The 24,388-nt window shown below is 25.3% G+C and overlaps 2 protein-coding genes across 5 annotated transcripts; one reads left to right on the forward strand and one right to left on the reverse strand.

The window, feature by feature from the left end:
- Nucleotides 1–7,968: 7,968 nt before the first annotated feature.
- LOC132917238 (nuclear receptor coactivator 5) lies at nt 7,969–13,866 on the reverse strand. Of its 2 annotated transcripts, XM_060977881.1 has the most exons (11): nt 13,720–13,866; nt 13,517–13,599; nt 13,173–13,449; nt 12,903–13,010; nt 12,708–12,795; nt 11,254–11,283; nt 10,679–10,774; nt 10,362–10,561; nt 9,365–9,582; nt 8,485–8,560; nt 7,969–8,267 (listed from the first exon to the last, which is right to left on the reverse strand). In XM_060977881.1, exons 3-11 carry the CDS (start codon nt 13,303–13,305, stop codon nt 8,032–8,034), a joined length of 1,185 nt encoding a protein of 394 aa, XP_060833864.1. In that variant the 5' UTR covers nt 13,306–13,449; nt 13,517–13,599; nt 13,720–13,866; the 3' UTR covers nt 7,969–8,031. The 2 variants fall into 2 exon arrangements, with proteins under 2 accessions (XP_060833864.1, XP_060833865.1); XM_060977882.1 differs by having other exon boundaries at nt 13,173–13,599.
- Nucleotides 13,867–18,022: 4,156 nt separating this feature from the next.
- Nucleotides 18,023–23,056, forward strand: LOC132918013 (transcription termination factor 2-like). 3 transcript variants are annotated; one of them, XM_060979064.1, is made up of 8 exons: nt 18,025–18,198; nt 18,282–18,389; nt 20,486–20,899; nt 20,959–21,173; nt 21,232–21,493; nt 21,570–21,639; nt 22,453–22,662; nt 22,737–23,056. In XM_060979064.1, the coding sequence occupies exons 2-8, from the start codon at nt 18,370–18,372 to the stop codon at nt 22,821–22,823; spliced, it is 1,278 nt and encodes a 425-aa protein (XP_060835047.1). In that variant the 5' UTR covers nt 18,025–18,198; nt 18,282–18,369; the 3' UTR covers nt 22,824–23,056. The 3 variants fall into 3 exon arrangements, with proteins under 3 accessions (XP_060835048.1, XP_060835047.1, XP_060835045.1); XM_060979065.1 differs by having other exon boundaries at nt 18,023–18,389; nt 21,235–21,493; XM_060979062.1 differs by having other exon boundaries at nt 18,025–18,389.
- Nucleotides 23,057–24,388: the final 1,332 nt, after the last annotated feature.

Consider the following 24,388-nt stretch of genomic DNA (forward strand, 5'->3'; position numbering starts at 1 on the left):
GAAAAGAGTGACAAGAAACTCGAGAGACCAGAGAACTGACAACGGCGCAGTATCAAAATAATAACAAAACGTTATTTTGCACATGCGCAATGTACTTGATCACAAAAATATAAACAACACGAATAGCAGTGGTTCGTAAAATATTCCAATAACCGCTCAGGCACAGACGTAACACGGAATACGTTTTTTTATGACCTACCTACCTATCACAATTTTTAATTATTAACATAGTATACCTTAATTTATAATATGAATATATGAACTATAATATATTATATATATATATATGTAAGTATATCATAGATCGTGCTACCCACTGGCCACTTAAGGTAATCCAATATTGTGATTAACTATGTAGTAAATAAATATAAAATACAATATTAATATCTTCAGTCTGAGACATGAGTGCAATATATTGCTTATTATATGATCCAACTTTATACTGATTACTGAACAGTGAACACTGCTGACCTTTTTATTTTTTAATACATAACAATTAACAACAGATAAATAAGCACTAATCCATTATTATTTATTTACCTTTGTAAAGTGGAAAAATTCAAAACATTGTACCTATACGAAATAAAATTTAAAAATAAAGACAACAAACACTATTGCAGTTATTTTATTAAAAATGTGGCAATCAAAATATATTAAAGAAACGCATTTAAATCAACTGCAGTTCTGTCTTTTTATTACATCATTATAATAATTAATCACGTCAACAAATAAATAGGCAATTAAAAATATTTTTAACATAATTGTTATGTACCTAAGATTATAGAATATAAATATTATAATTAATATAGATACCTAATATATATATATATATTATAGTACAATAATTAATAAAATAAACTATACTAAGTACTAAAATAATAATTATACGATATCATACATACATACAGATTATTAACTATATATAGGTACATAACAAATTACAAAATAATGTAGCATAAATTATCATTGTCCTTATTAACATTTTTTGAAAAATTCATCAATTCCAGAATTATGCACTTTTTAAACGCCAATTATTTTTTTCTGATAACCAATTTGGTGTTTTACAAGGTAGGTAAATAAACGATGCACATTTCTTTGTCAATAATATACATTTAGCCATTTAGGTATATGAAAATTTTGATTTGAGTAATAAAATTATGGGTATTTTTCTAGATGTCAGATAAGCATTTGATAATCATAGTTAATCATAAATTCATGAAGTATATTAGGCATTTAAAAAACTTTATCATGTTGGAATAAGAGGTACCCAGGTACCCAGTTGCGTGGCGAGGTAAAATTTATATGTGGGCGAAGTACACTTAAAGAGGACCTTTTTAAATTTTTTTAGTAAACATTTTTTTAAGTAACAACAGTTGTTTAATAAATATTAAGATTTAGAATTTTTTAAAACAATACACTTTTGTACAGACACTTCTCCCATATTTCTCTATGGTTAATTATAAAGCCCTTTAGAACGCGAGGCCCTTTGAGGTGCGAGGCCGTGGGCAATGGCCCACACCGCCCACGCCTAGCGCCGCCACTGCAGGTACCTACTGAAAATTATTTTATTAGACCGTATATTATAACTGATAGAGACGATAGGGTACAGGAAGTTAAAATTTATGATAAATATAGCAATCCACTAAAAGTAAATCACGGTGTATCTACACGAGGCACTGTACTTGGGGCCTATTTTTTTTTAATATACATATATTAATAGATTTCATAATATTAATGTTGATGTTAATATTGTATGTTGTACATGATGATACTATTATAATTCTTGTAAACGAAAAAAGTATTGATTAATTGTATGAGTATATCAAAGTATTCAAAGCTAATAAAAATCTTTGAAGCAGTAAATTCATGGTTTAATAATAGACTTCTTGAATTTAATTTAACAAAATATAATTATATTATTCTAAATATTAAAAATATAAATATAAATATTGAACAAAAATTATTATGTATTCAAAATACTTTTTGTCTGAAAAATAATTATATAGTGATTGTATTTGTCTAAATGTCAAAAAAGTAAATTCAAAAAAAGAATATATTACGGACTATTAATTGATTTCCAATTAAAATTGTTAACTTACATAGTCATATAGAGTATAGACTATATTGTGCGAGTTTTGCGACTAAAACGTAAATTATTTATGTATTTAGTGGTTTGCGATCCATATTTAATAAACACCAACTGAGAGTTATTCATGTACCTATCATTTAATATGCAATCAGTTATTTTATGTGGAATAGAATAATTATGAATAAGATCATTAGATATATTTTAAGTTAACGTATAGCAGTAAGTACTACAAATACTGATATTTTAAAACTGAAATTTAATGTATTCAATTTTGATAAATTGCTTAACAAATGTATTAGCTTATAAATATAAAAAATACTTTCCAATATTCTGTCATAACTCATAATTATAATAATACTCGACTAAAAAAAAAATTTGATACCAAGTGTTGCTTGAGTGTCCTGAGTCGTACAATAATGCTTTGTAGACATTTTAAAATAAATATTCATAATTTCTTTATAACATTTAATCTATTTAGTCATTATTTATAATGATTATTTGTTTAGTTTATTTGTTTTCCGTATTCACCTTCCTAAGGCTTCAAAGGAGTTGTGTATCAAATACTGAATTGTGTCTCTAGGTTTTTTCAGGTTACACACAAGTTTGGTCTAACTAATATAAATTAAAATTAAAAATAACTACTCAAATAATTTTCATAATATTATATATCAGGCAAAAATTTAAATAAAACAATTTTTATAAATTCAAATTGTGAAATTATTGTCTTATTAAATATATGTGGGTATTATACGATATTGAAATGGACAAATTTCTTAATTTGAAATTTTAAAAACTTTTTTACTTAAATTAACGAAACATATTTTATTCTTGTGTAAAAAATCGATTTGAATTTATCAGCATACAACTTGTTTAAAACAATTGGGTACCCCACTTTTATCATTGAGACACAACCACACAACTCGTGTACGAAAAATGTCGTCGGGACATAACTCGGTTAACTGCGCTTTGTAAAGATGTTAGATGCTATACTACTAACACTTAGCAATACTTATCAGTTATCACTATATATTTATATTATCTAATTTAAGAACCTCTCATCTACAACACGAGCTTCTGCTTATAGGGGATGAGCAAACTATGTTATATTTATGAAAACTATGTTGTTGTTTGTTTTCAAATATATTATTGTTATTATTATATAGATTTATAGATACATAATTTATACTTATTCTTTTACTTTGGGTAAATTAAATTAATATATTCACATTAAACCACATAGGTAAATCACAAAACGTCAAATAATAGATACATAGGATTATCATAATCATACATAATTATAACTTATAAGAATATCATTTATAGATATACTCTATATATTGATATTAAAAAATATACAATATACTAAGGCGGAGATATATATATATATCCACCTTGCAATATACCTACATATATTTTAGAAAAGTATTATATAATTTAAAATATATTTTTTGAATCTATAATAATTATTATTTTTAATAATCAACCCAATTATATCACATACCTATATCTAAGTTATAATAGCTATATCTACACGCTCATATAATAATCACATATTGTCCATATTGACATAGGTATGTTTAATTAATATATATTATTGCATAATAAATTATAAGATATAAAACTTTGCGAACTTTGATAATTAATACTCAATCGACTAACGGCATATCTACTGGCTATGAAAGTAGGTACAACAATACTACTATATAGGTATATATTGTTATATTCTGTGATACTAGTGATACTACCTACTTAATATTATATATTTATACTTATCTAAATAGTAAATATTAAACATATAATAATAAATTATTATACCTATACGCATATACATAACAAATATTATTATTATTATTATTATAACTTATTACTTATAAGGTATCCATTAAATTAAATTGTAATTAAAATAAAATACTAATACAAAAAATTAAGCAAGTGGGTACCTATACTGGTCTGGTATACATTAGGTTTTGAGTGGGTCAGTGGCGCCCAATATATATTTTTCAGGTGTAGCAAGAAATAATTCTACTCGCCCACCCACCACCTTATAAACTCAAAAGTCAAAATAATATTATTTTATACATTGTATCATATTATTTTAATTGATAATATTAGTAAATATTAAGGTACCAACCAATATAATCTGTGTTTTGTCAGAATAAGGTGTATTCATTTTTAAAGAGATATACCAATATACATTAATATACATTTATACCAATATGTAACAGGCATTATATTTTTTAAATTCATTAAAACCTTCAAAATAAAAATTTATTTTCGAGTATTATGTAAATAGTATACAGTATAGGTGGCTTACTGTTTATTTCAAACGGTTTACGAAATATAAAGCATGAACAAAATACAATAACATTATCATTAATTTATAAAAATAATTAATAATGAACATATTTCAAGTTAATTATTTTATGTTATCATACCCATTACCTAGTACCCACCCTCCCCTTATTTTCAAGGTGTAGCGACCGCTACACCTAGTAATAGGGTTGGGCGCCACTGGAGTGGGTGAGGGGAGAATATGTTAAATTCGAATTCAGTAATGTATATATATTATATATAAAAACGATTCTAAGCGGAGATAGTCTGTCAACCTATCATCACTAATGTACCTAAATCTAATGATATTTTCTTGATATAGCTATAAAAATTATTTATTTAACTATAAGTATTATGGTAGGTTGATTACATTTTTTCTAAAAACATTGGATTTTAAAAGGGGGATGGGGAAAATAAATAAGATTTAATCATAGAAGGGCGAAAATTTCAAATGATATGAAATGAAAAATTAACCTACTTATTAAAAAATTTACTTATTCATTTTCAACGCATGTTTAAATGTGTTATTTATTATGTTTATATTTTCTTCAAAACAAATCGAAAATCGAATGCTTTATTGTCTGGTTATTACCACATAAGTAGGTATTAGGTATTTACAAATAATAACAAAATGGCAATAATTATGGTTACTGAACGACAATGGTCATAATGTCACATTATATTATCAATATCATAGTCTTGACTCTCGCTAAAAATAACCAAAAATACCAGGACATAAATATTATTGTATCCATAAACAAATTTTTTTTGATGGAAAATGCTTGAAATGTCAATTTGTGAAGGTAAAGGTGGAATTGATATATGGAGTTACAAAATGCTGTAAAATTAAAAAAAAATTATTGGAGATTAGTTTTTAAGTCAATAATTGATATAGTTATACATGAATGCATCTATCAATGGAGGTCAGTGTTTTTTGAGGAACTGATGAACTACCTAGTGTCTAGCATAAGAAATTCGAAAATAATTTAAGTGGACAATTTTCAAAATTTAGTTAAATTAGTATTTTATTACAAGTCTCTAAGAATCCACCATAAATGTCATAAAAAGGCTGTGTTACATATTTTTCATATGAAATTAAAAAAAAATTTTTAGAAATTATTGCAAAAAAAGTTAGAATTATACAATTTGATCGCAAATTATAAGTGTTAGTACCTAGTGTTAACATATTATTTGATTACTCGCCAGATATCTCGCACGAAGAGCAATATCTATTTCAATTTATTCGTTATGTTGTTGTAAATGAAAATGTATGTGTAATTATAGGAAATTTTCTTGGTTTTATACAAGTTTTTGAAAAACTGGCATTTATAAGTAGAAACTTTAATTAGAAATCTTGCAATACATTTTCAAGATTTTTGACCCAGCGAATAGTTTTTAAATTGCTAACTATAGAAAAAAAAATTAAAATAGTTATGGAAAATTTCTCTAATAAATTTTCAGCATTTTTAATTGATAAATTACCAATTTTTTACGAACAACTTTGCATTCAATTTTTAAGCAAATTTAACAATCCATATTTTTTTAGTGGCACATTTACAAAAAAAAAAAATTGAAAATATCAATTAACAACTCAAAAAGATTTAAAATATATTGTATACAATTATAATCTATACATTTTATACAATTTTTAATTAAAACAAAATAACAAAGTCAATTTTATCGATTTTTTAAAATTCAAGGTATTAAAGGGTCTGAACTTTTAAGAGAACCCATCTCTAATTTAAACCTAATTGCCACGTTGACGTTCAATAGATTTTTAGCTTATAAGATTTAGATGACTAGATCAATGGTAATAATATTTGTAAATCTCAGAGTTGACAATCTATATGCTTTCCTTAGAAACTTTTTTAAAAAAATTGGCTACTAAGGTTATTTTTTTAAAAGTTCTAAACGTGTAGACTGTAGGCCTATGACCTATGTACACTATTTAGTACCCACTATCTAATGGCAAAATTAAGTAAAAAAATATGAGGAAGAAATAATTTATTTACCAAAATCAAAACCATAATCTAGTTTAGGTTTTTTTTTTACAATATAACTAGTTACTAGTTATTAGTCTTAAAACTTATTTCATCATGGGTTAGAAATAAATCGTAGATTGTAGATACCCTATCATTTAATAATATTAAATGGGTACATGGTACATAAGAGTTCATTTAAAATTTAAATAAGGTGCTACATACATTTCTTTGAAAAAAATAATATGATGATTATCTATTTTAGAACCATAATTCATGAAATAATATTACTTTATATATAGTTGTAACCCAGACAATGCAATAACATTGACAATACATTAACATTATATTATACAATATATGTAAGGATAGGTACTTATTTTATGCAATAATTTGAGGAAATTTTTTTTTCTTATATATTATGTAAGTACCTATATTAAATACATTCATTATTTATTTTAAAAATGTATAGGTACTATTAATTGACAAATCAAGGGTGGTGGGAAATGATACCTTTGCCTCTCACAATTGCCACTAATAGTACCTAGCCTATTAATAATAATAATAATATAATCATAGGTACCTACTCTAGTATAGTAGCCTTCTTGATATAAATAGACGATAGCTTAAAATTAATTTGAAAATGTCATAGTGTATAATGTATCTATAGTATAAGAAAATAATATACTTATGTATGCAAGCGTTTATAATATAGTCCCTAAATATATTTTTGTATTATCATTAAATTATTAAATTTAATTATCTTTGTTTAAATATCTAATTTCAAACAAATATCTATAAAAAAAATTGTACACATAGTATATACATATTTTAGATTTTAAGTAGAGCAATAAATGTATTGATTTTACATTGATGTATGTTTTTTTTCTGTCTGTCATCACTTTTTAAGGCAATAAAATAGTAAAAATGTTTAGATTTTCAAATAAATGTGTGGTTTCCGGTAGCACACCTAGCTGGTACTTTATGTGTCAAATGTTTATAATATTATCATTTTATATACATGGTATATGATAAACATTTTTTTCTATAAGTGTCAATAAAAAGTCATTTGCTGGGTTGAAATTCTTGGATATTTAATACAAGATCTCACAAAAGTTGTTCTTATATCTGTATAAAAATATTAAAAATAAATTGTCATTTTTTTTTTATGCATTTAGTTAAAATTTTTACAAAATCATAAAAATTTACAAACTACAAGTATTTTGGAGTAAAAATTTATAAAATTTTAAATTTTATTATTTTGAAGCTACTAACATATTTAGAACTTTGCAATTTCAGGGTACATTACCCCTCTATAAATACAAATTTTGTACAAGATTGAACATTTGAACATGGAAAAATGTATAGATTTATTATCTTATTAATTTAAATTTAATTGTTAAAATAACTAAAAAAAACTTACTAAATACATTTTTTGTGAGATTTCGAACTATTAAACTTATCAATTATAATATTAAATAATAATATTTTAAGATAATAGATTAAAATGTTTTAATAGAAATAAAATATTTCTATCCATAATGGTCATTATAAAGTTTCACAATAAAATAAACTGAACAAAAAAAAATATTTATTTATTTACAAAGACTATTTTTATATGTACATTAATATTTATTTTCTAAGTAAGGAACCACCCTGAAATAAACTTTCTAATGCTTTTTTAACATTAGGTTCTTGAAGAATATTTGATGGCTCTTTTTCAGTAAGATTAGATTCAATGGGCTGTTGAGGTTGAGTATTAGAAGAAAGAGATGTATTCAAAATGTTCAAAATACGATTTTGTAATTGAGCCGCTTGGGGATTTTGAATAGCAGTTGCTGCAGGAAGAATTGGTATATCAGCAACAACTAAAATGTATAATTATTTGCAATTAAAAAATTACAACTATAACTATAATATATTATTTTATAATTATTTTTAAGCATCATAAATTCATAAGTATATTTCAAAGGATCCAGCATGTATACATTAATGAGAAAGAAACAAATTACATATTAAACTACTTCATTATTAATATTGAAGAATATTTAACATGAAAAAAGATATTTATATATATATATTTACTTGGTTTGAAAGTAGGCAAAACTCCAACTTCCTCTTTAATATGTTCATCTTTTTTCTCTTTTAGATATTTTAGTATCTTTAAAAATAAAATTAGAATAACATATATTATTTATTTTTAATAAATATAAAAATAACAAGTATTATTCCTTACTTTACCTGTTTGAGGCTTTGAGCTGATGTATTATTAAATTTAATTAAAAGTAATCATGACTAATTTTATTTTTACTTATTTATTAATTGTTAATAAATACTGTAAGTTATTATTAAGTCATTTTTTTTTGTAATATACTCTATTCAATGTGGCAGGGTTGAAAGATAAAAACAGAAAAAATTTTAGATGCTATGAAATAAGAACTTTTGAAACAAATTTATTGATTTTTTGAACACGAGGCCTTAAATCTAAGGACCAGTGTCTATAAACCTAATTATGGTTAAAAATGGATGATGTACTTAAAACAAATTAGAAAATATACGAGATATATTATCTAGATATATATTAGATACATATCTAAGCCCAGTTCCATTTAAGAACCACTCTAGCATTTGGTTACTAATTTTGTAGACCAATGTTGACTTAATACTAAAACAAAATATGTTTTCCATTGTAGTAAGACTAGTTGTAAAATTGTAGCATTAATAACATGAGCCTTGATGATTAAAATTTTAAATTGAATATATACCTATTATTGGATCAAACAAGTTTGATAATTACAACTATTTTTTTTATCTACTAATTTTAATGTTTGAAAAGACATTTTATTCATAAATATACACAATAGTTTAGTATGTAAAAATATTTATGAATAAATCAAATAAATCTATACCACGGTAGATTATAATCTACCGTGATCTATACTAATATTTAAAATAGAATTATTACCATATCATACTGCAGTACTGTTATATCTCTTTGGTCTTGTAATAAATTTAATAATGTGATAATTCCTTCAGGATGTTTATCACCTAAAGGTAAACCACATTCAGATATAGGAATGCCAGAAAGCCCAGGTATAGGAGTCATTTTCTCTCCTCTAATAAATGCATCGAAACTATGAACAATAAACGCTAATGCATCTTTATAAGGCATGTTTCTGTGTTCTAGAAATATAAAAATAATATATTAATAATTAATATGTATTGCAAAAAATAAATGTATCTTTCTAAACACAAAAATAAAAATCTATCAGTATAAAACAAATAACATTTTTTTCTTTGTACACTTTTTTTTATTTTTGAATAAAAAAAGTAATGAAATGTTTTAATAATTTTAAGTTGGTCTATGACTATTAATATTTTTTGAGATGTGATTTATTTATTTAAAAAATATATATCTAAATAGTAAATTTAATATTTTTAATTATATTAACTCTAAAGGTTAAGATGAGTAGAATGCACTTAATATTGAATGTTACCCTTATACTTTTATTTCTAATTTAAAATTAAAATTTGTATTACACGTGTTTTGTTTCAGAAATACAAATAAAAGTATGAATTGTGAGTAAGGAATACTAAAAACAATTGTTGAATGCTTTAAATTTATTAAACTATATAAAAACATTATTTTAAGGATTGCAATTGATTAAAATGATGGATGTTTGGCATTAAAAAAATCACCCTAGCCTATACATACATTTATTAATTATTATTAATGTATAGTTTATTACAGTGGTTCTTATTTGATTTTCCACAGCTGTGATACAGAAGTACAGTATTATTATTAAAAATAAGAAATTCCCAGTACTAAATTTTTCATTACCAAATCACAATACATTACAATAATCTAAAAAAAAGTGTTAAAGAAAAAGTTGCTCACATGTTATAAAAATTAAGTGAAGAGTAAAGTGCACTATATTATTAAAAATTGTATAATATATTACCTTCAGGTATACCATGGAGTATATCAACAGTAACACTTCTATACAATTTATTTTCATCACGTACAACTAAAACATACAATGTCCCTCTTTGTGCTAAGGTTCCAAGTACACGATTAATTGGTATATCAGGATTAGGAAATAACAAATCCACTTTCATGTTCATTTTTTTTAAGTTTACTTCTAAAAACTCTGCATACTCCCTAAATAATAATAATAATAATATTAATAATAATAAACCACTAAATAACCTGTAACATCACAAACTATTATTTATTTTACTTACATGTACAATAAAAAGTATGTGTTTTAAAACTTACGTTAAAGAATTGTTGGTGACAACAATTTCACAATCATTAGGAGCATTTGGATTCATCACATTAGGATTGATTAATCTGGCTGATTTAAAATCATCACTAAAATTATAAAAATAATATTATGAAACGTCACAAGTCTAAAATTGCACTGAACTTAGTTTTTACTACAATTTATTTTTAAATTAATACATAATTTTAAAGAATAATAATTTAATATTAATTAATGTATTTACAGAAGATAAAATATATAAGTAATAAAATATACATTTTAAAATTTCCTCTATATTTAATTGTCTAAACCTCCCAATAAAGTGGTTACTGGTTCCTAACATGTTCTTGTTATTTTTTAACTTAAATTCTAAATTGATTAGATAATAACCGTGGTTAAAACAAAATTATGCTACTTACTGGTTAAGTTTTTATAAATATATAAATTAACTTTTAAATCTTATTCATCAATCAGAAAATACCCATGATTTGATTGTGCCCCCAAAAAAATTTGTTGACCAGTAAGAGTTTGTTACCCTTTTTATAAAACATTGTGAATTAAAAAAATTAAAAATTAACGCTTTACTTACAAATCCCTTGGTTGGTTTCGGTTATCATTTCTGAAATCATATTATGTTATACAATATAATGTTTAATAAGCCTATGATAATAAAATTTAAATAATACAAAGAGCTAATTTACTCTCGTAAATATTTCAGGATAATCAACTTGATTGAATGTACTGTTTTTAAAACTACACACAGAATTATGGAGGTTCATGTTAAAAAATTCCTAAGGTTCTATGTAATATAAGGTAATTTCTTTTCTAGTGGTAGAGGCAAAGCCGTGCTGAAAGGGAGGGGGGTCCTAGGGGGCATGGTTTAAATAAAGGGGCACCAACAATTTTTTTTATAATATTTTAAACTATACATAAATAAAATATATGAGAAAGATTATTGTTTTACTATTACATTAGACCATTACAAATTTTTGACTATTATGGTCGAGTTATAACAATTAGTCAACCGCAACGTTTTATTCTTGTATTATTTGGCTTTATAATAAATTATCGTATTAACATCGATTTTGAAGACGTCATTGAAGATTTTGCTTCAAAAAAGTCCAGCAAAATTAAGTTTTAAACTGAGTACCTATATGATACATTCCAGTGGCGTAGCCAGGGAGGAGGCTGAGGGGGCTGCAGCCTCCCCTGAAATATTAAGAAAATTTAAAAATTATTTTAATTTTTTATGGTCTATACCAGTGTTTCTCAACCGGTGTTGCCGGGTAAGTCCAAATGTGTCGCAGGAAGTACTAATATTAAATGCACAAACCTTGTTGACACTATATTTACATAAATTAATAGATATTATTCTTATTTATTTTTTTTATTGTCAAATGTTTAATAGTGTGTCGCCATAATACAAAGGTTGAGAAATACTGGTCTATACAAATCGCAACAAAAATCTTAGATTGCATTTTACAAAAATTGATCAGCCCCCCTGAAAAAATATCCTGGCTATGCCAGTGATACACTCTTATGATACGTTTGTAAATATAATATAATTTGTGATGATAAGTATTAATTTTTAATTATTGTATACCTAAACTACTATGTTTAATAATTACTATTGCAATCAGCTTTAGTTTTTTGTCAAATCAATGTTCAAAATACGTTGTAAAAAAAAAATTAAATTAAATAGGAATGAAATGCATAATGATAAATAAAATAATGGGCAAATATTTTTAATTTTGCCCAGGGCGCCGAATCTTAACGACACGGCTCTGGGTAGAGGTGCAAAGAGAAGAAGAGCTGAAACTAACAAGAGTACAGTGATTTTAAAGTGTACATATTCATTAATATTTTTGAAATAGCCAAATACTAATCTATGAATATAATTAAGCTGCATTGATAGTACTATTACTTTAAAAATGTCAAATGACACTCGTATACTGTATACAACTTATAAAAATAGTTTAACATTTTAAAAACAGTACATTATATCAAATCAATTTGGTAAAATTTAATATAATCAATTATTACCTTTTTTCATTAGCATCAAAATTTGCTGCTCTTTCATTTTTTACTAATTCTCCATTTCTATAAAAGAAAGGTCTTACTGGTTTTACATCTAAATCAAAAATTAGGAACAGTTGTTACAAAACTTTTTTAACAAATTGTAATGCACACAAATCTATTTGTAAACTACCTATACAAAATTATTATAAATATACATACCAAGTTTCTTGCTCATAATATAATCTGGTGGATTTTGAGCTAAGGCTTTGAGTGCAGAAGACTCTTCTACAAACTGAACAAAGACATGTCTAGTCTGGAGTGAAACATCTGTAAAAAAAAATTAATTTCTATAAAAATCAAATGACCAGATAAACATAAGAATATCAAAATAATACAAATACACATATAATATATATATATATATATATGTGTACATATGTACATGCAAAATGATTGCACATAGTTATAAGTTATTGACAGACAACTTACTGTCAATTTCGCCGTATTTGTGAAATACAGACACCACTTCTTTGCGAGTCATACCAGCCTGGGGTATGTTTGCCACATATATCCGGGCTCTGGCTTTCAGTTCTTGTTCGGCTTGATTTCTTGGCCTATTCATGTTAGCGTCCTAGTCACCCAGTTATCGTGTTCAAAATAAATCAATTTAAAACAAGTGAATTCCGTCGAGGACAGTGGTAAGTAATACACATATACTCAGACAAGCAACTGTGCAATACACGTAAGAACAAGGATTCAATGATATCTGTGGCACAATCAAAACGTATCAATAACCGGAACAAATAGTTAATGTTATTGGTAATTATTATTACATATTATTGTTCTTCACTAGGCGCCTTTCGAATTGGATCGAGTATTTGAATAATAGAGTGAATGACGATCGTTATTCGTTACACTATATAGTATATTATAGTATATAATATATATTATGATAAATCAAAATAAATATTTATCACAAATGATAAATCATTGATTTGATAGTAAGTATCAGCCCCATTCAACTCTATATGATTACCTTGTTCTGTGCTTCTAATGTGGTCTTATTGACGGGACAGTCGGGTCAGGAAACTAATTTAAGACCGTGGTAGTTATAATACAAGGTTTATAATAAATTCACGGACAAGGACTGGTCAGTGATCACGAAAAAGTTGGTGGGTGTGGGGAGTTGACCACGAAATGTTATACGACAGGCGAAGTGCAGGGGGTATTTTCCTTTTAGTATTACTAGCGCCGTCTTAGTGGATACTTTTGGAACTAGATCCAATAAGATGTTTTTAAAGATCGTGGGTTTTACTGGAATTTTCAATTTTTAAAAGCAAGTGATATTTACTTTATAGTACCTAATAGCTATAACATCTTTAATTTATCATACTATAATAAATATAATTATTAATACATTTGTGATAATGTGATCTAGTTCCATAAGTATCCCCTAAGGAGGCGCTAGTAATGCTAAAAAGAAAATACCACCTGCACTCCGACTGTTGTATAACGTATAACATTTCGTAGCCACTACTCAGTACTCACTAGCCAATAACCATAATATTCATCTCGAGTCGACGAGTCCTATCTTAGTCCGTGCCCCGTGGTATAAATTATTATTTATTATGTTATTTGATTTAATTTGCTCATATCACTGCACCAGGAATGTCACCCACGAATTAAGATATACTAGATATTATCTTAATTCGTGGTGTCGCCACATCGTATGCAATATGCATGCATCATGCATCTATTCTGTGGCGACTGGCGGACGTACTCTGCGTGAGGCCTACTAATAAAACGTCTAAAACCACGATTATCTTTAATCGTGCTCAGTAATGAAAGCAACAAAAACAAATATAAATTTACTGTAAAAATAGATACAATTATACAAATACTAAAATACATAAGACTATACAATATACACAATTAAAATAAACAACACTTAGATATTCTTTAAATACTCCATTTTATATTGTACAAATATATTTAACACAATTTACACCTAAATATTTTACGTCTATTACGTTATTGACCTACCTACGATTTAAAAATCAGCCTAAAAACGTATAGGTACTTACCGTACGTACCTGTAAAATGCTGATAATAACTAACAAATACAATTCCACAATAATATACATCAATACATGTTTAATTACTCCGAAAAAGGCGTACAGTTAAACTATTAAAAATTATATCGTTTTGTCTTAACCCTTAGTCTACAGCTAAATTATTTATTTTATTTATTATTTTACATAATATATTATATTTAAAATAATATCTTAAAGACTAAAGTAGATGATCTATGGACTATGATACAATTTAGAAAGCATCAACAAGTTATAAAGTAAATTTATTTTTTACATAATATAATAATCAATTTAAATATCTCCTACTACTATAAATGCATAATGAAAACATGTATTAATGCGTATTATTGATGTAAGGTGTAACTGTATATCATATAATACTAGGTAGTAGTAACTAGTAGGTACAAATTAAGAATTTAGATATCATCATAAATCATAATGTATGACTAAACTATCTATCGTACACGGGACACGTTTACGGCACTACTGTATCGTCGGATGTATTGATGCATAGCAAATATAATTATAGGTACCTATATTACTAATAATAGTAATAAACATAAACTAAATACCAATACCTATACTTACCATATAATTTACTAAAGAAAAATGATTAAATTTTAACTAAGAATTCTTTAAATGTATCTATCAGTCATCAGCTGATGCTTAGAAGTTATAATGTAATTGTAAGTATACTGATGTACAATATTTATTATTTAAATACATTTTAATTATGTAGATAATAGATATCTCTATATTTATTATTTATGCATATAAACATATAATAGATATTTTAATTTGATATTATACTTTTAAAGTTTTGACTGCCTAGCATTCTATTTCTATACTGATTTCATACTTTTAGATTTTAAGCAGAGCGATGGATGTATTGATTTTGCAATGTGTTTTTTGTATACAATATGTGTATTTGTACACGATATAAGTAGTCGAATCAATTTTTTGATTATCAAAAATGAGTGGTTTCTTGGTGCAAATTGGATGTATAATTAATTGTACTTTGAAGTGGACAGTGTAATACCCGCATGTGTTGTCTCTGTCTTATGAAAGGAACTCGTAAACATATTATATAGTAAATTTACGTTCAGCAGATTCAACTTTATGTTGTTAGCTTTAATATTAGTCAATCGACCTTTTATCAAAGTTAAAAGTAATAATATTATCTACTATCTAGAGCATCTCATAGGCCTTTATTGATATCTTAATTTTTAAATGTTACAGTTATGTAAAATATTAAAACTTTAAAATACTCGTAACTCGCTTAAAAATTACAATATCAATAAAATCCTATGAGATGCCCTACTCAGCCCTAGATAATATTATTACCTTTGATAATAGGTAAATTGACTCTAATATTAAAGCTAACAGCATAAAATTGAATCTACTGAATAAAAATTTGCTATGTCTTACGTTCGTAAAACAGAGACAACACATGCGGCTATAACGGTATTTTTTTTTTGTACTATTTATAGGTATGACTGTATGAGAAATTTAAAAATTTTTTTCTATAAACGGCAATTAAAAATTATTCACTTTGTAGAAATGCTTGAAAATTTAATACAAAGTTCCTCAAAAGTTTTTAATTCCTCAACTAAAAAACATCGAAAATCTATAGGTAGTCACAACATTTTTTGGTACTTGTTTGTTATCGCTCCGCCAGTATGCCGCATAAAATTTATCGCCCCGCCATATAGTGTGCCGTTATTATACCTACAATTATCGTATTTAGCTCGTGATGGATGATCTATTTTGGGAAATGGAAAAACTATTGTATATTGTATATTAAACCATATTAGTACGCTGCTGGCTTCGTTATTTTATTAAACTTTGACATCATTTGAAACCAATACGAAAAATTAATTTTTAATTTTTTTTACACAAAATATCGAGAGGTTGTGGGGTTCTGCTAAATGGGGAAATAGAAAGCGTCGTGGAACAAACAGAAATTTTTTGGAATCATATTTAGCAGAATTTATGTGGAGAACACGTCTCGGAAAACAAGACGCATTTAAAACCATTTTAAAAGATATCCGAGTTCTGGCCTCCACTATAATTATAATTATATTATTTATTTACTAATGCATTTATACATATTTTTTTAAATTTATAAACATATATTTATTCATTTATTTTTAAATTTTTTATTATTAATAATACATACATATTTTATATTTATTCATTATTTTGTTTATTTTATTTAATTGGCGGGGCGATAAATTTTATGCGGCATACTGGCGGAGCGATAATAACAAACAAGTACCCATTTTTTTATAAGCATTTAAAAACCGAAATTCTTAAAAATGTATGTTTTTATTCATGAGAATAGAGAATTTAATACAAGGGTTCTTTATAAGTTTTACAACCTATATTTATATAAAAAAAAAATAATTATACCGGAAAACCAAATACATTTTTTATTTTTTTATAAGCATTTCAAATTTTTACTACATTCGAAATTTCGAAATATTCCCGTAAAATAATTAATTCTCCTCGATTTTTGATATTTTGTTGTATTTCAAAAAAATAGTACCTACATTAAATTTGTCATTAGATGACATTAGAGTGAACCTACATTAGATATTTAGATGTGTATGAAAATGAAATCCGTAGGTTTAATATGACTTGTATACTACTTGTTTATTACCTAAGAGTTAGAATAGAACGATAAATTATAGGTGCATGTTAAAATCTAACTATATTTTTTATCGTTTTACATAAACTAGATCGTAATTTACTTAACGAGAATATTGATATTTAAAAAAATTGTAAAAAATTAGCCTCTGGACTTTAAAAATAAGTTTTTACCATCTAAATTTTTTTTTTAATTAGATTCACATTGACTATTTTCGAATATCTTGGACATTTTTTAACAATTTTTTAGTTTTTTAGTTTCAGTATTAAAAAATAAAAAAAGTATGCTAAACATATAGCGCAAGTGTCTATGAATTATATTTATAAGAATTTTTTTAAAAATATTGATTAGAACAAAAGTTATTTAATTTGTCAGATCTTGTAGTACGTGGGACACCCGTATATATTGTCATGCATTTTCAAAAAGAAGTTTATTTTTGATGTTTGTCAGACGACAGTCAACAGTTGTTACCGAAATGTAGAAATATTTATGGGTTTTTCAGGTTTTTCTGTTTTCGTTTATCGATATTTAGGTACTTATCGGTCGTTGATTACCTAATGAGTAATAATTACACCGAACGTAACTGTGACTCGCCCGAGTCGCCCGTGAATTGGGTAGATATAGTGTATAATATTACGATTTACAAGTTATTATTATAAATTTGTAACACTTTATAATAGTTCATAGTTGAGAGTTGACTGTTGTAGGGTGTGTGCCGTTTAGTTTAGACTTATTTATTATGAAGTATAACGTTCTAAAATCTAAATAATAAGTATTAATTTAATTTAATAATATTATTTCGTTTTCGTCAATACATCTTATAAATCACATTCGTCTTTGTTTTAATTTTTGTAGCATAATAGACCACAATCAAAAATAATTATACTCATTATATCTAATTTTATAACACGATATTCTTTTATACCAAAAATAATTGTCTAAAATGCAGCTTCCTAATCGAAGGTAAGTACTTACTACCTAATAGATATTCGGTATTAATATTTTAAGACTTAAGCTAATGGTTTTTAATCCTACTGGTCTAAATAATGATTTATATGACGTGTTAAAACTGACCAATTTAGTGTTAGCGTAAGTTAATTATAATTTATTCATCAAATTGAATTACTTCGGTACATTTTTACTATAAGTAGGTACTTTTTATCACCGGTCGAAGACAACCGATTTAAACCTTGTGTCATTTTGAAATTAACGGTTTCTGATACCTAATAGGTACATCAATAAATTAAAGTTAATTGCACTTAAGAATTAATTTTAGGTTGATAAAAGGAAACTATGTCCGAAAAAAGAATTAGAAAAACGCTGGATAACTAATGTTTAAGGAAAAAAAATTTTTAAAACATTAAAATATTGTAGGTAGTATCATTAAAAAAAAAATCTACTTTTTATTGTATAGGTACACATGGAGTAAGCTTGATTTATTCTTGACTTAGTACAATTTTAAGTTTTAGTAATAATAAAATAAGTTATATAAAAACCATACCTATTTCTTCTAAAAAATATGGGTATATAAGTCATTCATATACCTATCGTTAGGATATCTTTTAGGTAAAACAAAAATTTGTTTTTATCAAAATTTACTTTAAATTACTGTGAGATTTAAAAAGTTAAGTTTCTTGGTTTAATTTATTTCTTAATTATTATTGAATTAATTTACACTTTGAGAAATTTTTCTCGCCACATTTTGAAAAATAATGAAACTAATGAAATCTAATTTCAATAATTAAAACATTGTAAATTCATTAAATTCGAGGTTTTCAGCCCTACTGTGCTAGGGGGAATAGAAAAAAAGTCTCGGGGGAAAGAAAGTTCTGGAAAAAAATTCAAATTGAAATATTTTAAATAAAACTTAAAGCTTTACTTAATATTTTGAGCTATAGCTTTTAAAAAAATCTTCGTTTTATATTTCATGCGATTTTCATGTTTCCTTTATTAGATTTTAAAATTTCCATTTAAAAAAAAAATAAAATCTGTTTAATACTGTTTGATGTACGCTGTCTTCGTCTATCATACACTCACACCTATACTGACTTACTGCACTATAAATTATAATAGTATAATATATTAATATTATACTATACGAGAGATCACTGTATTTGACTTGATTATATCATGCTCTAACCGCCTATAATCTATATATATATATGAGTGTGTTTATAATCTACTACCGATCCTGTAGGTAAAAACTAAAAATCAAAAATTATTGTTTTTATTAATTTTATCATTATTTTATCTACTTACGGCTTTCCACAGCAACTTGACGTGTATTAGATATAAACTATAAGTCTATAAATGTATGATATTAAGTAAATAGTAGATTTTATCATTTGATTTTTTGATTTTTTACACCAAACTAACATATTATACAGAGTGATTATAAAAGTTTAAATCATAAAATATCATATAGAGCAGCGGTTCTTAACCTGTGTTCTGTGGCCCCCTGGGGGTCCGTGATACTCATATTGGGGGTCGCAGCTTTAAGAATATTAAACTTAAAATAATTTATATTACAGTTTTATGAAAAATTAAGTTTAATAAAAATAATTATAAATGTGTATGTTTTGTTATGTCTACTTCTATAATTTGTAATATAAAATAATTATTATAATTCTGGTTATAATAACATCAAATGTTTTGTAAAAAAAAGATTCGACAAAAAATTGGTAGGAGTCCGCGATTTCTAAAAATCTTTCATTGTGGGTCCATGTTCTACAAAATGTTAAGAACCGCTGATATAGAGTGATTATATAAGTTTTATTTAAAATATTCTAATTTGTACTTTTTTTCCCCTGAGAATTTTTTTCTCGGACTTTTTTTTCTACCATCCTGTACTAGGTACACTTGCCTCTTTTTACACATTTTTACTGCCTATTATATGTAATAAATGTAATAGAATTTGGAAAAATTTTCTGACTAAGTTTTGGATAATTTAGAAATAACTTATCCTGATATACAGGAAATTTTATTAACCAATTTTAAATTTCATATTACTACATAAGTGATGGTAAATCAAAATAAATGTTTTTATTGTTGTATTTTAGAAAACTTTTTCAAAACCGCCATAATCGTAGAGAAGAAATTGAAGCTCAACTGCGTAGAGCACAAATTGAAGAACAGTATAGCACTGAAGATTCTAGTACTGAAGATGAGTCATCTGAAGGTGAATCAGAAGACGAAGTGGTTCATGATGAGTCAATGGGTAGTGTATTAGAAGAAGTAATAAATGAAGATGAATCAGAAGAAGAATTTGATGAATCTGAAGAGGAAGATGATGAATCAGAAAAAGAAGAAAGTGAGTTAGAAGAAGATGAAGATGAAGATGAATTAGTAGAAGAAGAAGTTGATGAAGAAGAGTGCAATTTGAGTTTAAGCAAAAATAGCTTAACTAATGGCTGTGGTAGTCATAATAAATCTAATATGTCTTTAAACACAATAGAAGTTACAGTTGATGATAGGTAAAAAATGTTAACATTGATTTTTTTTATGATAAATTAGAATTTAAATTTTTTTCTAGTGAAATATCTGATATCTATGATAAATCAATTAATGAGACACTTTATGATAATACTCCAATTGCTATAAATAATAATGAACTAATGAACGAAAATAATTCTGATGATTTTGAAAATTCACAATCTTTGTGCGACCCTAATGTAAATGATCGAAAAAATCAAGTTATTGAATGGATGGTTACTAGAGAAAGTCAAAAACCATATGGAGGAATAATTAGTAAGTTTAAATTAAAATATTTGAGTATAATAATTTAACTTACTTTATATTTATATAGCAGCTGATATGGGTACCACTGATTGTAAAATTACAATATTATTGAAATTGATAGCGAAGTCCAACGTTCCTAATTCAGATAACACACAATCAGAAGGAGAGTCTGATTTAGATGAACCTATTTTCGCAAGAGGATGCACATTGATTTTGTGCCCAAGATCAAGTATAGATGATTGGATTGATTCTATTGAAAGACATGTAAAACCTGGTACATATAATGTGTGGGTACATTATGGAAAAAATCGAGATATATCAATATTTGAGTAATTTATTTTATTATTATTATTATTAAGTGTTTATATAAAGATTTCAATACATTTTTTGCTTTAAAAATTCTAGTTTAACTCAAAAAGATATTGTTATCACAACAACTACATTGGTTCTGACAGGTTTCCGCAACAAAGAAAATGTAAGAATATATAATTAAATCTTTATTAAAGTTATGGTTAGTTACCTTTATAATTTTTGATTTAGTGTTTACTTTACACAATTTTGTTATTGAAATAACTAATGTTAATACCTACTTCAGATTGCTTGTACATTGGTTTAATAAAATTATATTTAAACAATGAATTGTGTAATACATTTTATAGTTAATTTCTAAAATTATAATTTAAACAAATTGTTGTGCTTCAAAAAACCATTAAGAGGATGACAGTGCAATATTTGTTTTCTCTCTCAGAACCACTCGAAACAGATTAAACACTTTCACTTTAAAAATTTTTTTTATGATTTTTGATTAAACTTACCTATTACAAAAATAATAGAGGATAATATTTTCTAGGGAATAACATATCGGTTTTGTATTTTATTGTAATTCAATTTTGTATTCGTCTTTCAAAATAAAAAAAAATAAATAAATTTTTAAATAGTGTTTAAATAGTTTTGAAACAATATTTAGACAAATTAATATGTCATACCTTCGGGAATATTATTCTCTATTGTTTTTGTAATGGGTGATTTTACTGTAGGATTACTCAAAAACAAAAATTGATTCTGCAGAAGTGCAGAAATGCATTTTGTCTATGTTGCATATGGGCCAGATAGAGAAAACAAACATTGCGATGACATCCTCTTAATAATACATTATGAATCAGAATTTGTTGATGATATAAACATGCTAATAATTCAAAATTCCCAAAAAACTAAAAAATTATTCTTATAAGTTATTATACATTACAGTATTATATATAAAATATTAAATCTAATACTTTATTTTTAGAGTCCATTATATAAAATAAAATGGCATCGAATAATACTGGATGATATTAAGCTTTATAATTATAAACAACAAACTTCCAAAGCTTTATGTCAATTAACAAGCATTTGTCATTGGGTTTTTTCTACAAAAACAAATATTAACAACAATGATGATGAAGCTATCTATAGTTTAATGAAATTTTTAAATTTTAAACCATTAAATTCGTTCGAAGTAAGTTTAAAAGTAATTTACGTTACATTACTATAGTAATAAAATATCTAACTATACTTAAAATTTGATTTCAGAATTGGGAAAAGTGGATGAAAACAAATCAATTTGTATCAATATATGAAAAGTTGAAGAATTTATATTATAATAATAAAATTGTTTGAATAGAAAAAACCTACAATATTTATTACCTACATTTAAACAAATTACTTATATGTTATAAATTATTATTTTACTCAGATTCTAGTTTGTATGTGTTTGTTTTATACTAATATTTAAAAGTTAATTTACTGAGAGACTTATAATTTTTAATTTTTAATTTGTAATTATTGATATATCATCATAATAGTATTATATAAAATATATTAAGTATAATAAAAATAGAAATTTTAAAGAATGTCTTGTAAAATATTATTAATGATACATTACTATAATATAATATTTTTATATGTATCATATTTTTATATGTATTTTTAATATGTTTATATTTTATTTTTTAAATTGTATCTATTTAATTCACTTAAGATGGCTGCAAGAAAAATTTATTCGTTGGGATTTCTGATCAAAGTGCCTGTGTATATAAAATTTTAATAAATTCTCTAGATTTTATATTAACAAAAATTGAAAAAAAAGTACATTTAAGTAAAAATGTATAAAATATTCGATTTTAGATTCTGAGTGACGGCTGTGGAACAAATAAGATATTTTATTGATTATACAATGATGTGTGTTTTTTGTTGTTTATTTTATGTTAAAACTCAAAAGGTACTTCTTTTAATAAAAAAAAATTATCTCTCATGAACTTTGAGGTAGGTTTCTATTAGCAAATTGGATCACAGGGAGTGAGTTCAAGGCTAATTTATTGTTTATTCAAGAGTAGCTATGACTTTTAGCGTTTAATTAGTTATGAAATGAAGAATATTGTGATTGATATTTAAAGATAGGTATTTTGAAGTCTACAAAAATTTTAATTAGTGATATATCATATTGGCCCAATACCTAGATAGATATCAAATGAAACTCATTGAGTTAGAAGATTAGTATTAAATTAGTTAGAATTGAAAGGATTTTTTTGCACCCTAAATCTAAATTCTGCAAATCTAAACAAAGCATTTTATTGGTTTTTATAGGTATGTAAGTACATCTGAAAGGAAAAGTTGTAACTTATTTATTGTGTTACTAGTCTTAGGAGTTAGGACTTTAGGTAATGAAAGGTTATAATTATTTATTTATTACCTTTTTTGTATCTATATCCTTAGAACAATCACTGTTGATATTTTATTTTTAATTTGAATGTATATCTTTTTTCAAAGCTTATCATTGTTAACATTTTTTATTAGTCTTAAATAATTACAAATGATGTTATAGCGGTATAAAATAGGTTTGAATTCAGCTTATAAACCCATAAAGCACTAACTATAATGGTTGTTATTGATTGTCGCGCGCATGAACGATCCAGAACGTGTGTTTTTTTTACTAAAACTATGTATTTTTGGTCCATCCTACCGATCGACCCAATAATGCGATAACATTTTTGAAAACTAATCTAAATACGTTATAATGTCTACTTGAGATCGGTCAGTTCACATTTTAAGATTTCTGATTTATATTCCAAATAATCAACGTTTGAAAATGCCGAAATTTCAAAATATTCAAACTAAATTTTTAGTTGTTAGGGGGGTGAAATTGGGGGAAATAGACTGACCGATCTCAAGTAGACATAATAACA

This window comes from Rhopalosiphum padi, chromosome 1 (genome assembly GCF_020882245.1).
Source record: "Rhopalosiphum padi isolate XX-2018 chromosome 1, ASM2088224v1, whole genome shotgun sequence".
NCBI lineage: Eukaryota > Metazoa > Arthropoda > Insecta > Hemiptera > Aphididae > Rhopalosiphum > Rhopalosiphum padi.